The sequence below is a fragment of the Ipomoea nil genome, unplaced genomic scaffold (genome assembly GCF_001879475.1).
Source record: "Ipomoea nil cultivar Tokyo-kokei standard unplaced genomic scaffold, Asagao_1.1 scaffold2297, whole genome shotgun sequence".
Classification (NCBI taxonomy): domain Eukaryota; kingdom Viridiplantae; phylum Streptophyta; class Magnoliopsida; order Solanales; family Convolvulaceae; genus Ipomoea; species Ipomoea nil.
The window spans coordinates 1,297,378-1,310,962 of record NW_017618725.1 but is presented as its reverse complement, the minus strand read 5'-3'; the positions used below and the strand labels follow the sequence as shown (position 1 = coordinate 1,310,962).

At 32.2% G+C, this 13,585-nt stretch overlaps 1 protein-coding gene across 1 annotated transcript; it reads left to right on the top strand.

Annotated features, from left to right (window-relative positions):
- Positions 1-2,794: 2,794 nt before the first annotated feature.
- Positions 2,795-4,087, top strand: LOC109151900 (LOB domain-containing protein 37-like). Its single transcript, XM_019299497.1, has 2 exons — positions 2,795-3,214; positions 3,301-4,087. The coding sequence occupies exons 1-2, from the start codon at positions 3,031-3,033 to the stop codon at positions 3,807-3,809; spliced, it is 693 nt and encodes a 230-aa protein (XP_019155042.1). The 5' UTR covers positions 2,795-3,030; the 3' UTR covers positions 3,810-4,087.
- The last annotated feature ends 9,498 nt before the right edge of the window (positions 4,088-13,585 follow it).

Here is a 13,585-nt window from a genome sequence, read left to right as displayed (position 1 = left end):
ACGTGCGTCCCCTAAATCTTCAAATATCTATCTTTAGATATCTGTTCAGATCATAATAAATCACGAGTAGTTCAATTAGTCTAATGATTATCATTCTGCGGTTGGAGTAAGACTTTTAAAATAACCCTTGAAATATTATGTTCTCCTCTGATGTATGTAATTCGATTAATGATGTTTAACTAAAATAATTTATATATTTAGAAATTATAGTAAAAGTGGTATTAAACATAAAAAGTGAAAGTTTTAAAATTATAAGAAAATAATAAAAAAAACTAAGTGAAAAAAAAAAAAGAGTTAGCAGTTACTTTAATTAATGAATTGTAAATATGATAGGTAAGGTGATATAGGTTGAGTATTAAGAAAAGTTAGATTATAGCAAAAATGATGAGATTGAATCTATTGATGAATTATTTTTATTTTACTTATCTAGTTGAAATTTCTATTGTTGGAGCAATACTCTAGGCATAAATCACCATAAGAAAAGTAATTTGAGGATGACTCACCCATTCGGCTATCCCTTTCGAGATGACATAAAGTCAACTTTAATAAAGGGAATTATATGCATGTTCATTTGTAGTCAATTAGGGAGTGTATGTGATGTTTAATAGACGCAATTATGTTAGTGCGTTATATTAGTGCACTCAACTCAGTTTTGCTTGTATGCTTACTATACATGAAATGCTAGCTAGCTAGCTACCTAGTTGCATGTATCATTACCCTTTAATTTGAATTATATGAAGTAAAAAAGTGTAAAGAAAAATAATAGTTCCTCCCAATACTATATTGGCTTGCATTTTTGCTAAAGTTAATAATCATGTCAAAAAGAACACTTTACCTACTACCTAGCTTCCTTATCCTAAGGTTGACAAGGAAGTTTCAAGAGAACTAAAATATATCACCCACTCATCATTATCGTAATAAATACTTTCAACGCCACTATAATTTTTTTTTTATTTATATATATCCAATACTGTATATTTACATGCTTTTACAATCCACATAATTATGCACCTTTAAACTCAACTATTTATCCACTATGCACACTACCATCTATAGACATACCATCATAACACTTTCTTAAATTTTATAATACAAATTATATATAATTTCACTTATTATCATCACCGTCATTATTATTATTTATAAACTTGTACATCACATGTACACATATATATATATATATATATATATATATATATATATATATATACCTTGAGCTACCTACCTACCCTTTCACTATTATCATCTACATATTACTAATTAACTATTACCACTACATTCATTACAATCTTCATTTTTTTCCACCCACAACTCCCAATTAACTACATATATATATTTCCCATAATGAATTATCAACATCTAGCACCGCCTATTTATTTTTATCATCGATTAATATAGTATAAAATATCCTTAAATACAATATGGTGAAATTTTTACAAATTGAACATTTTAAACTAAAATATAATATTTTTTTTTAAATAATAATATAAATATCAAAATTGATAACTAAAAGCATAAGTATTATTATAGTCCATCGATTAAAAGTGTAAATGATTTTATATAAGGAGAAAGTATTTATCGAAAAGCTTGTTGAAAAAAAAAATTGATACAAGAGGAACCAATAGGAAAGAAGAATGGTGGGTGAAAAAATATAAAAAGTGATAGTGAAAGGGTATGAATTGAATCAACCTATCCTGTCAAGAGAAAAGAAGGAATACAGTATAACAATATAATAAATAAATAAGAAATTAATAAAGCAAGAAAGAAAAGAAAGAAAGAGAGAATCAACGGCAGAGAGACAGCCATTCGCGGGGACACGGAGCCGCTATTGCCCAATACTTTGGAATATAACCCAACCACACACCCTCCTCTTTTACCCAACCTCCACCACTATTTTGGGTCTAAGTTTTTCTCCGTCCGTCTTATTGCCCAAATCTACACAACTAATTCTCGTTCATTTCAGGAGGCATGGAAGTTGGCACAAGAAGAATTGTCACTTGTGAAAATTTAACTCGGATTGTCTTTAAAATCGTTTCAACAAAGAAACTTCTTTGCCACTTGAGCTATCCCTTTGGATTACCCAACCCCACCACTATCCATCTTAGCTAACCTCCCCTTCACTCCAGTTAACCACTCCGGTAAAAGCAAGAATGAAAACGCTTCAAGTAATATTGTATATTCGGCTCTTTCTTAAACCCTAATATATAGAACGAGTAGTTCGGGTGACTGATGTTCAAATTTGAAATGATTTATGATAAGTAAAATAATTTTTGTCAAAACTTCATGTTACATTTGGAACAGTAAAATTCTCATACGGTACCTAGTAAATAGTAATGTGTGTATGTCATCTTATAATAATTAAAAAAGGAATACAACCCTCGGAATAGATGGACAATGGTATTGTGATTGAGCATATTGCACTTGAATCTGGAGATAAGGTACACCATTTTAGTCGGGGTTGAGGTTAAAAAAAAAAAAAGAAAAAAAAGGAAATGCAATAATTTAAAGAGGGTTAAGCTAAACCAATCATTATTGTGTGGACCGTATACATTATTCTAACACATATAAAATACATTATTCTAATTCATAAAATGCATTTTCTTATCCTAAAATGATCATTTTTTCTAACACGGGTGGAGTAAAGAATTTTTTTAACATCAAACAAACGTCATTTTGGACCATAATCCACACAATAATTTGGCAAGCTAATTTAAACTCTAGTTAACTAACCACAAGGTACAAACTAGATAAGGGGAAAAAAGAAGAAGAAAAAGGCTTGAAGTTCACTCCTCCTTTCCCAGCATTCTTTATATATACACCCCTCCATCTTTCCAAACCAAAATTCTCTCTAATATTCTTCTGATTTCTCACCTTCTATTCCTTCTAAGATTTTGTTTATACTTCTGCGCTTCTTGTCTCTCTCGTCTTCTTCACGCTGGGTTGACGACGAATATATATGTGAATATATAAACATTTATTTATATATATACATATACATATACAGCGCACCAGTCCCAAAGAATCTGAACTATGAGCTGCAATGGTTGTCGAGTCCTTCGAAAAGGATGCAGCGAGAACTGTATTCTTAGAACCTGTTTGCAATGGATTGAAAGCGCTGAAGCTCAAGGCCACGCCACCGTTTTTGTCGCCAAGTTTTTTGGCCGTGCCGGCCTCATGTCATTCATCTCCGCCGTGCCGGAAAACCAAAGACCTTGTAAGTTTTGGTTGGAAATTTTTGGGGATCGGACTTTTTTTTTTTTTTAGTGTTTGGGGGTTTAAAAATGTATGTTTTTGCTGCAGCTTTGTTTCAGTCTTTGTTATATGAAGCTGCCGGGAGGACTGTGAATCCGGTGAACGGAGCGGTGGGGTTACTGTGGACGGGGAATTGGCACGTGTGTCAGGCGGCGGTGGAAACCGTGCTCCGTGGCGGCGCGTTGCAGCCGATCCCGGAGTTCCCGGGAAGTGCGGTGGCGGCGGAGGTTGGTGAGGCTTCGGAGTGCACCGACACGTTGAAGCTCCAAGATCCCGGCCAAAACCCGCGATCCAAGGTTCAGAAACGGCGCCGTTTACCCGACGGACCGGCGAGCGTTTTGCAGCTGGCCGATCTTGATCTCAGCTTAAACCCAGGTTTTCAAGGCTTCCATCCCAAGGGCTATGGCAATACCAGTCCGGTGCCGGAGAAGCGCCGGCCGGGGACTCCGTCGATGAACTCCGAGGAGTCGGTGACGACTACGTGTTTCGACAGTCGGTTCGGCGGCGCCGGAGATCAGCACGGAGGAGAACCCAAGCTTCTTAGCTTGTTCAGTTAGCTTCTAAATAATCTTCTATTATTAGTTAATTAATTAATTGTAATATTTCTGTTTCTTTTATCTTTTTTTCTTTTTTTGGAAGGGCCCGATTTCCCGGAAACTATTTTCCGGCGAGTTTTTGTAAAATCATTGGCGCAGGATTCCCCCTTTCTTCCACTATTTATATCTAGTGGAAAAAAAGGGAGAAAATGAAAGTTTGCCAATTCATCTTTTAAATGTCGTGTAATGAGTTCAATCCATGTTGAAAATTAATAATTTCAGTTTTATTTTAAGAGTAACTCTTCGTTCTTTATTAATGTCCCGTCTGATTATATTAATATGACATTGTCACAATTTATATAATTTGTGAATTATGATCTTTATTTTGAGGATGTGGAGAATGGAAAAAGAGCCAAAATGATATTAGAGTGGAATTAGTCTGTTTTGAACAATTACATATTTAGTCATTATGTATTTAAAAATCTTATTATAGATAACTTTCGTTATTTATTACTACCTTGATTGATCGTAACGTCAAGATCCATATAGATATGATATGATCTTGTTTCGGGGCAGGAGGATGAGTCAAATTAAAACGTGATTACGGTGAAATCAAGGAATTTAGATTTGGATCAAGCTGTAAAGTGGTGCTCAAAGTGACAAGATTAGGTTTGATGAGATAAGGTTTGAGGTTGTCGGGCTTCATCTACGTTAATTACACAGTCGTTAAACTCGAAACAAATCGCAGCAACAGCATAGCATTGTTGACCCACGTTTGACTAACGGAGGACAAGGAATATGCAACGGGGAAAAAGAAAAAAAAAAACATTTTGTTCCAATCCCATAGGAGGAGGAGAAATAGGGAATAGGGAGTGGTCAAACATTTGACCTACAAAAAACATGCTGACCTAGATTCGTCTCAGCTTTACGTGGCAAGGTACAAGGCCATGTTTTGTGATTGGCAAGAGCGCGTGGTTATCCGTAACAGCACTGACAATATAGTACCGTTTCATCAGTAAATAAAAAATAAAAAATATTATTTAGTGTGAGTGGCTTTGTATTGGGTGGAATGATTGGGACAAAACTTAGACTGATACGGCAATTAATAATAAAAATATATATTTTTTTTTTTGTAAATTTTAATTTGGATTAAAATTATTTTGAGAGAAATGGGATGAGAAGAATAGGCATTGTAATGTGGACCTTTGGGCAGACAGAAAAGGTTGAGTTGTGTGTATGGGATTACGTAAGTGGGGTGGCGGCCTTTGGGTGGTGTTAAGAGTCGTGCGAGGACGACAACATTAATGTATTCTAACAATTAAGAATCAATTTTTTTTTTTTTTTTTTTTTTTTTTTTTTTTTTTTGATAAAAAAGATGTTTTCTCTTGTGATGGCAAAATGTGGTATATCTACTACTTTATCTTGAAAATAATAACGTTTTTCTTTTTAAAAAAACAAATATATACTTGTTATGGTAAGTTGCATATTATATATATATATATATATATATATATGACAAATTATCTTCATCATTCGAGTCTTAACTCTTAAGACTTCAAGTGGTATTTTAATTTATGATAAAGCATATAATCATTAATTAAATGTGTGCTTTGAGAGAAGCACGTATTATGATCACAGTCGGTAAAGGATCACAATAAAATAAATCAGTCTAAATTACTTATAATTGACTAATTCAAATCAAGAAGACCAATAAAGTAATAAACAGCTCACAAGTAAATTAAATTTTTTTTTTGACTAATTCAAATCAAGAAGACCAATAAAGTAATAAACAGCTCACAAGTAAATTAATTTTTTTTTTTTTAAAGAAAAACAACATAAACTTCATTAACTAATATGAGAACCCAACATATTACAAATAGAAGGAGGGTAAGCAAACACTTCATGCAATCAGGCATAGAAAGATATATTATATTTAATATATCAAAGTATAACGAAATGTAATTGATAAGTGAGAGAGATTGTAAGATAGAGGTCAAAGTCTTTTCTCACACCTTGATATTGAAGAATGTTATCACAAGACTATTTATAGGTAATGAAAAAACTAATTAACCACTATCCTACTAATACCTACCACTAACCTTTACCCTACAAACAAATACCACTAACCATTAACTTAAAAAGCTTTATTTTCTTTTAAAATTTGATTTAATAATATGATAATACCTAGCTATCAAATGAACAGTCACACAAATCAATTTTAAAACTTTGCAATTAACAAATCAATTTTAAACTTTGCGATTAACAAGTTAATTTCGACCAAAACGATTGGGTTAACGGAGGAAGGAGAAAGGCCAATTGGGAGTACGGTGGGTCGGTGTCAATGGCAGTGAGAAATTGATCCCATTTTATTTCATTGATTTTCTCTCTCTTCCCCCCACTTTGGGGCCAATGTTTTTTTTTTTTTTTCCTTACATTAATAATAATGCTCCAGCCTTTGAGGGGAGACCTAAATGGGCTCCACCTCATCTGTACATCTTTTATCAAGTGAGCTGTCTACCCAATCATCAATATCTCCCAATATCACTTAAAAAAAAATCAATAATATAATCCATATCAAGTTTTTTCCCTTTCAAATATTCTCAATTTTAAATATTATTATCAAAAGGTGTTAAATTGAGTAAAAGATACTACGTATCTAAAATACTTGAACATAAATAGAAAATGTTGAATTGCTTAAATATGAAATCGCAAATTAATGCATTGTTTTTTAAACAAATGAAATCATATTTTAAGAATTCAAGTATGAATACAAAATATCAACAAAAAAGTAGTTAGTATGAAGTTTAAATGCTTACTCGTTTGTATTTGATATCATAAATTAGATCGAGTGATAGGAGTTTAGAGTTACACTACTAGAATAGAGAATGAGAAATGAGAATGTGTTCGTTGCTTTTATAAAGGACAACCCGTCAATCCAGAGTGAACAAAACGGTCCAGCATGTATAAGGTGAAAATGCTTAGTACAATATGTAGAAATAAGTAGGAGTTGGTGATATAAAAAATGATCAGTCTACCCAAAGCTAGCTGGAGCAGTGTGATTAGTGCACATCCCCTCTTGACTAGCCACGATTGTTCCATTTATGCTTGAGATCATAATTGATGTTATGATAGCTGGTGATAAGTTGTGTTGGTATGGTTACTCAAGTACGTGAACATGATCGATTAGTCAAGTAGCACATCAAACTTAGCTCCTAACTATTTCACTAAGCTCAAATTAATCCGTCTTTAAGGAAATCTCATCAAGTAATATGTCAAGTCTAACTTGTAATTACTATTAATTAGGCGCATGTTGATCTTTAATTTGTTCAAGAGACCTTTATCTCTAGGCCTTGTTGTTTTGAACCTTTTGTTTAAATTATTAGATTAGTTGGATTACTGTAATAACCCATAAATATTTATTATACATTTACGCATATGAGGCATTTATCAATTATGTATAGAAAAAGACACTATGTGTAGTCAAAAGCTAACTGTACACACAGTGTACTGGTAGGGTTCAATGAATTGGTGGAGAAATTTATTTTTATTTATTAATTTATTAATATAATTTATTTTATTTTTTTTCAATATATTCAATATATAGTGGCCATCCAGTAGGAAGCTGCCTGCGTCTCGCCGCATTTGGGATGGCCCCACGGAACCTTCCGCTTATTCCTCTTATTTTTGGCTTCCTTCCACCACCACCTCATGTTCTATCCCACTTGCACCACCACACCCCTTTGATTTTTATTTTTTTTTTGAGACTCAACATCAAAGTGTACATTCTTCTGCGCATAAGAAATCCAACTCAACCCAAACCCTCAATGTTCGTAAAAAGAATGAAATTTCAACGCTGCAGTTAGAAGCAAGTCTTAAGTAATGCTTATCATTGACCAATGCTCAATTTTTGTTATGTGTAAATAGGTTCGACCAAAAGGATGTTGACAAGAATTGAACTTGTAATATTTTTGTACAAAAGTTATGCTTTCGAGACAATATAAGTACAATTTGAATAATGTATTATGCCCGCATGGGCAACTCAACTGGTCATAGAGGTGAAAGTTGGAAAGAATGACCAGGGATCGAGTCTCACCAGCAGCAGTGAGGGGCTCTCCTTGTGCACAGTAAGCAAAGGTCTATATTCACTTGAGTTACCATGATTTACATAACCTCTTGGGGTTGGGGTGAAATATTTGCATTTAGTATGCTGGCTTAAGTCAATAGTTATGCTGTGCACCATGCAAAACGACGCCGTTTTGACTAAAAACGCGCGTCTCATTTTTTTTTAAAAAAATTTAGTTTTGATTCCCCTCAACAGCATTATGTTGTTCATTCATTGTGAATTTGAGAAAATCTTAATTTTGGTCATATGACTATAGGGGATTTGTTAATTTTAGCACGCACCTGACTTTCAAAAGTGTCAATTTAGTACCTTGAGTATGTAATTTTTGTCAATTTTGGTCACTCCGACCAAATTACCGGCCAAATTTCGCCGAAAAAAAGACAATTTTACCAGACTTCAAAACACGATTTTGCCCCTCAGATTATAGACTAAATGAAGGATTAAGTTTTTCCGGTGAAATTTGGCCGGCAATTTAACCGAAGTGACCAAAATTGATAAAAATTGCATAGTCAAGGACTCAAGGTAATAAATTGGCACTTTTGAAAGTCATGTGCTGAAATTAACAAAGCCCATATAGTCATATGACCAAAATTGAAATTTTTTCTTTTAGATTTTTAGTTCATTCATTATGGATATTTAGTTCATTCATTCTGGATTTTTAGTTATTTATTCACTGTGGATATGTAGTTCATTCATTGTGGATATTTAGTTTATTCATTGTGGATATATAATTCAAATTATGCACAAAAAAAGCTATTGCCGAGAATCGAATCTGATTTTTTTTAAGTGGGACGTACGTTCTTAGTCAAAACGACGTCATTTTTACAACCGTGTATACCATGTTGCACAGCATAAGGGCTTAAGTTGTCACGGCCATGATTTATGGGCTTTCTTTGTGGATGAATAAGTGACGATGAGGACTAATAATTGTAGAAGAGCGAAAATATTATATAATGCATAAATCTCATTATTTAAATTGAAAAAGGGAATATTTTCATTTCTTAATGATTATTAATCAACTTGATTTTGAATAATAATTTAAGGCATGTTTTAAAAATCATGAGATAAATAGTAAATTTTGCATTTTTATTAAGAGACTTTATATTTTTAATTAATTTTTTAGCATAAACTATTTTTTGTTAATAAATTATTTAAAACAATTTTAAAAAAACTTGACTAATAAAACGGAAAACGTTACTTATGCTTTAGAAATATAAACTATCATTACACGATCGACTTGTATTAATGGGTCGAGAGAGAGGAAAAGCAAAATGTGCTTAATTTTTTTTAAAAAAATTCTAAGGTGTTGATCATATGTAGTATCATGATATTTATACATAATTATTATTGAGTATGAATAAAAATCATTATCAATAATATATGTATATATTCTCATATTGCATGAAAGGAAATTAAAGAAGTTCTCCTTAGTACATGTAATTTGCTGAAAACTCAGGCCAAACGTCTCTTAATTAACAAGCTAAGTTAATGAGTATTAAGAGAGTTTCTAAATCAAAGTCCTTTCTACTGAGGCATCATCTAACTTCAACACAAGCCAAGAATCTTGTTGTTCGAGAGGATACATGGCACTTAATGGTAGGGTAGTCAGATTGGTCTTAACATACATCCACATAGCTGACTAAAGTTGATTGAACAGATCAAATGACACTTCACGAGTCATTTGTTTACACAATATAATAGATATGACTTTTTGACTTGGCATGTTGGGACAATCTTCTCTTATGTTAGAAAATACTAGTATATGCACATTGTAAAATTTATCAACATCTATTTACATATTATTTTTAAAATAAAAAAAATGGTATATCCCCATCATAATATATGATTGTATCTAATATAATAAACGTAGATACATGCACATTCAATTCACATTGTATTTTTTTTAAAAAAATTGCTCCTTAATAACCAGCCTTCTTATAAAATGTGAAGACAAAAGAAATTATAAGGAGTCGTACATGGCAGAAATATAATGGGGATTGATCATATAAGTAGACAGTAGAGATCGAATCTGATGACGTGAAAAGGAAATGATGAAAAGAGTGTAACAGAGAAGGAAAGGGGAAAGGTTATGGATGAGAAACAAAGACACATGGGCGTGAAGTGGAATACATAAAAGGAGGGGCCACCCTAATATGGAGTATCCATTTTAATTAGTGAGTTATTTTGTTAGTTTTAATGTCAATTCTAACTTGCTTAATTATACCACGACCAAAAATCAAACATCGTACTATATACCTTTAATTAGTTATTTTATTTACTAGTTCAATTAATAACATTTGATAGAGTTTTTAATTGCTAACTTGATTAGTCTCGATTTATTTGTAATAATTGCATTATGGATATCTATTATCTAAATATCTACTAAATCTAATATGAGAGAATAAAGTTAGACATATAATGGAAACTAAAAAATGTTGGTCAATTGTTTGTTGAAATGAATAATTCATATTTTTATTTTAATATTTTTTAATATTTTTTTTTTACTTTACCATCTATTATATCATTTTACTTTTTCTAAATACACATGCACTGTAAACTTTAGTAACAGAATATTTCGTTAAGTATTTATTATTCTTAACTTATTGATTTCCATAAGAAAGGTCTCAGGTTCGAACCTCATCGCAATCAGAATTGACATAATTGTTGAACATATACTATGAATATATTAGAGTGTATTAAAAAATATAATGTAAAATTTAACAAGATTCAGGGAGTGTTCAATTCACAAATGAGAATCGGAAGCAACTGGCCGTATTGTATGTGCCAATTGCCATTTAGCTAATAAGCCCGTGGATATTGAGGTATAAGCCCGTGGATATTGAGGTACCACAAGCGGTACTTCCCGATACTGTATTTGAAGCAGTTGTTCGAATCCCTTATGATATGCAACTGAAACAAGTTCTTTCTAATGGTAAAAAAGGGGGTTTGAATGTGGGGGCTGTTCTGATTTTACTGGAGGGTTTTGAATTAGCCCCTCCCGATCGTCTTTCTACCGAGATGAAAGAAAAGATAGGTAATTTGTCTTTTCAGAGCTATCGCCCCAATAAAAAAAAATATTCTTGTGGCGGGCCCTGTCCCTAGTAAGAAATATAGTGAAATCACCTTTCCTATTCTTTCCCCGGACCCCGCTACTAAGAAGGATGCTCGCTTCCTAAAATATCCTATATACGTAGGCGGGAACAGGGGAAGAGGTCAGATTTATCCCGACGGGAGCAAGAGTAACAATACGGTTTATAATGCTACAGCATATAATATAAAATTTAACAAGATTCAGGGAGTGTTCAATTCACACATGAGAATCAGAATCGAGATGAGAATCAAATACTTGGTAATGATAATGAGTTTTGGTGAAAGTATTTTGTATGTTTGGTAATATGGTGGAGTTGAAATGATTACCGATATTGATGTTGTCAACCAAACACTAACTATATATGATTTTGATTACATTCCTAGTGTAAAAACCCATGAACCAAACACACCCTCAATATTTTAATTATGCTATTGCATTATTGAAAATGATTTAGATCATTATGGTATTAATAATATTTGTATCTAATTCTATAATGGTACAATTGTACACTAGCTAGTATTTTCCCCGTGCGATGCACAGACAAAAATTTATAAGTATTGTTGTAATGTTATGATACAAAGCAAAATTAGTTTTATTAAAAATGTAAGTATAATTATACAATGTAATATTTAAATGTTAAGACAATAAATGCATTCATATTGCTAATCTCATTTGCAATAATGATCTTACAAAGTTAAACAGATAGAAAAAAGACCCGGACCACCTCGTGGTTTACACAAAAAAAAAATGATCTTACAAATCTATTAATATGCATTCACATTTAGGGGGGAAAATTTTTCCCCTATTTGATTTTACTTTACCTAATTTTCTTTGTAAATTATTAAAAAACTAATCAAAATTACAAATTATTAAAAAGTTTGTGTGTGTGTGTGTGTGTGTGTGTGTGTGTGTGTATATATATATATATATATATATATATATATATATATATATATATATTAATGCTTAAGGTGAGTTTCAACCGCACAACCACACGGGAACCCTTCCCCGTATCTGAACCCTTCCTATATATATATATATATATATATATATATATATATATATATATATATATATATATATATATATATATATATATATATATATATATAAGCGCTCATATGTGGTCATGTCATTAGGTGTGGCGGTGTGATCGTATCTGTGTCGTTGAATCAGTTTAATTTAATGACAGTGGCTAATTATGAGGATTTGAGAATTTTCGCGCGTGGGAGTGTAATGGTAATTACAGTGGCCATTTATAGCGGCCGGGTTCCAGAATACACCAACAGTGTTGACAACATGCACCAATAGTGTAATAAAATACACCACAGTGAAACACACCAATAGTGTATTACCGAACACTGTATGGTGTATTTATTCATATCTAATGGCGCGTTTTCGATGATGCGTACCTAATTTGTGTATATTTTTTGTTGTGCATTTCATAACATGGATTGTGTATATTTGTATAACAATTGGTGCGGCCGCACTGACCACACGGGAAGGCGTTGCCGCACCTGAATTTGGCACCAATGGGAATCTACAAATACACCTGAGTAAGGCTAATAATGCACCAATTACACAAATAAAACAAACAACAATGTGATTTTCCATATTCCGGTGCCTTATGACGAGTTTACCCTTGCAGTTCGCTGGGTAGGAGAATGTGCACGAAAATACTGGAAGAATCTTGATTAATGTGATTCATTGGATCTATCTAATCTAATGGCCTGTAATTGACCATATGACCACACCTAACAACATGGTGCGTGAGTTTTGTGTTTAAGGTGCGTGAGGGTTGTGCTTAAGATGCGTGACTTTTGTGCTTAAGGAGCGTGAGTTTGTGTTCTGAATGTATTTTGTTTGTGTGTTTAATGTGCGTGTGTTGTGTATTTAAAGTGTGCCAGTGTAATGCTTAATGTGAGTCCAACTGCACAACCGCAACAGTAATATATATATATATATATATATATATATATATATATATATATATATATATATATATATATACACACACACTACTGCGGCGCGGAGGGTTCCGCAGCCGCAACAGTTTTGTTTAATATTTTTTTTTTAATTTTTTTTAACATAGAAATTGGTGAAAATGAAAGAAAAGATTGAATTTTTTTTCTATCTTGAATTGAATTGTAATACTTAGTAGTTAGGAATTGTAATACTTACTTAGTTAGGAATTTTTTTTTTTAATTTTTTTTTTTGGTTTTTAGTTTAGTTTATTGTTTATTGTTTTTTTTTTTTTTTCCTGAAAAGTGTTATTGTTTATTTGATTTTGTTTTTTTTTTTGTCATAGCAATGTTATTGTTTATTTGGTTTTATTTTTTTGTCATAGCAATGTTATTGTTTATTTTATTTACCGTAGTTTTAAATTAAATTTGCAGTTATGGTTCGATTGCGTTTAATAACTCGTACTGAAAGAAGGAAAAGATGTGTAGCTGTATTGCGTGTATGGTTGGATATGTGTGCTTCTGTGAGTTTATTGTTTATCATGATGATGTCAACCTTGACAATTTTGTGTTCTAATAAAAAACGAGTGAAATCTTATATTATAAATACTTTAGGGTCTCG

Coding starts and splice junctions, on each gene's coding strand:
- LOC109151900 (XM_019299497.1), top strand. CDS start 3,031: ATGAGCTGCAATGGTTGTCGAGTCCTTCGAAAAGGATGCAGCGAGAAC. Junction 3,215..3,300: donor GCCGGAAAACCAAAGACCTT/GTAAGTTTTGGT, acceptor TTTTTGCTGCAG/CTTTGTTTCAGTCTTTGTTA.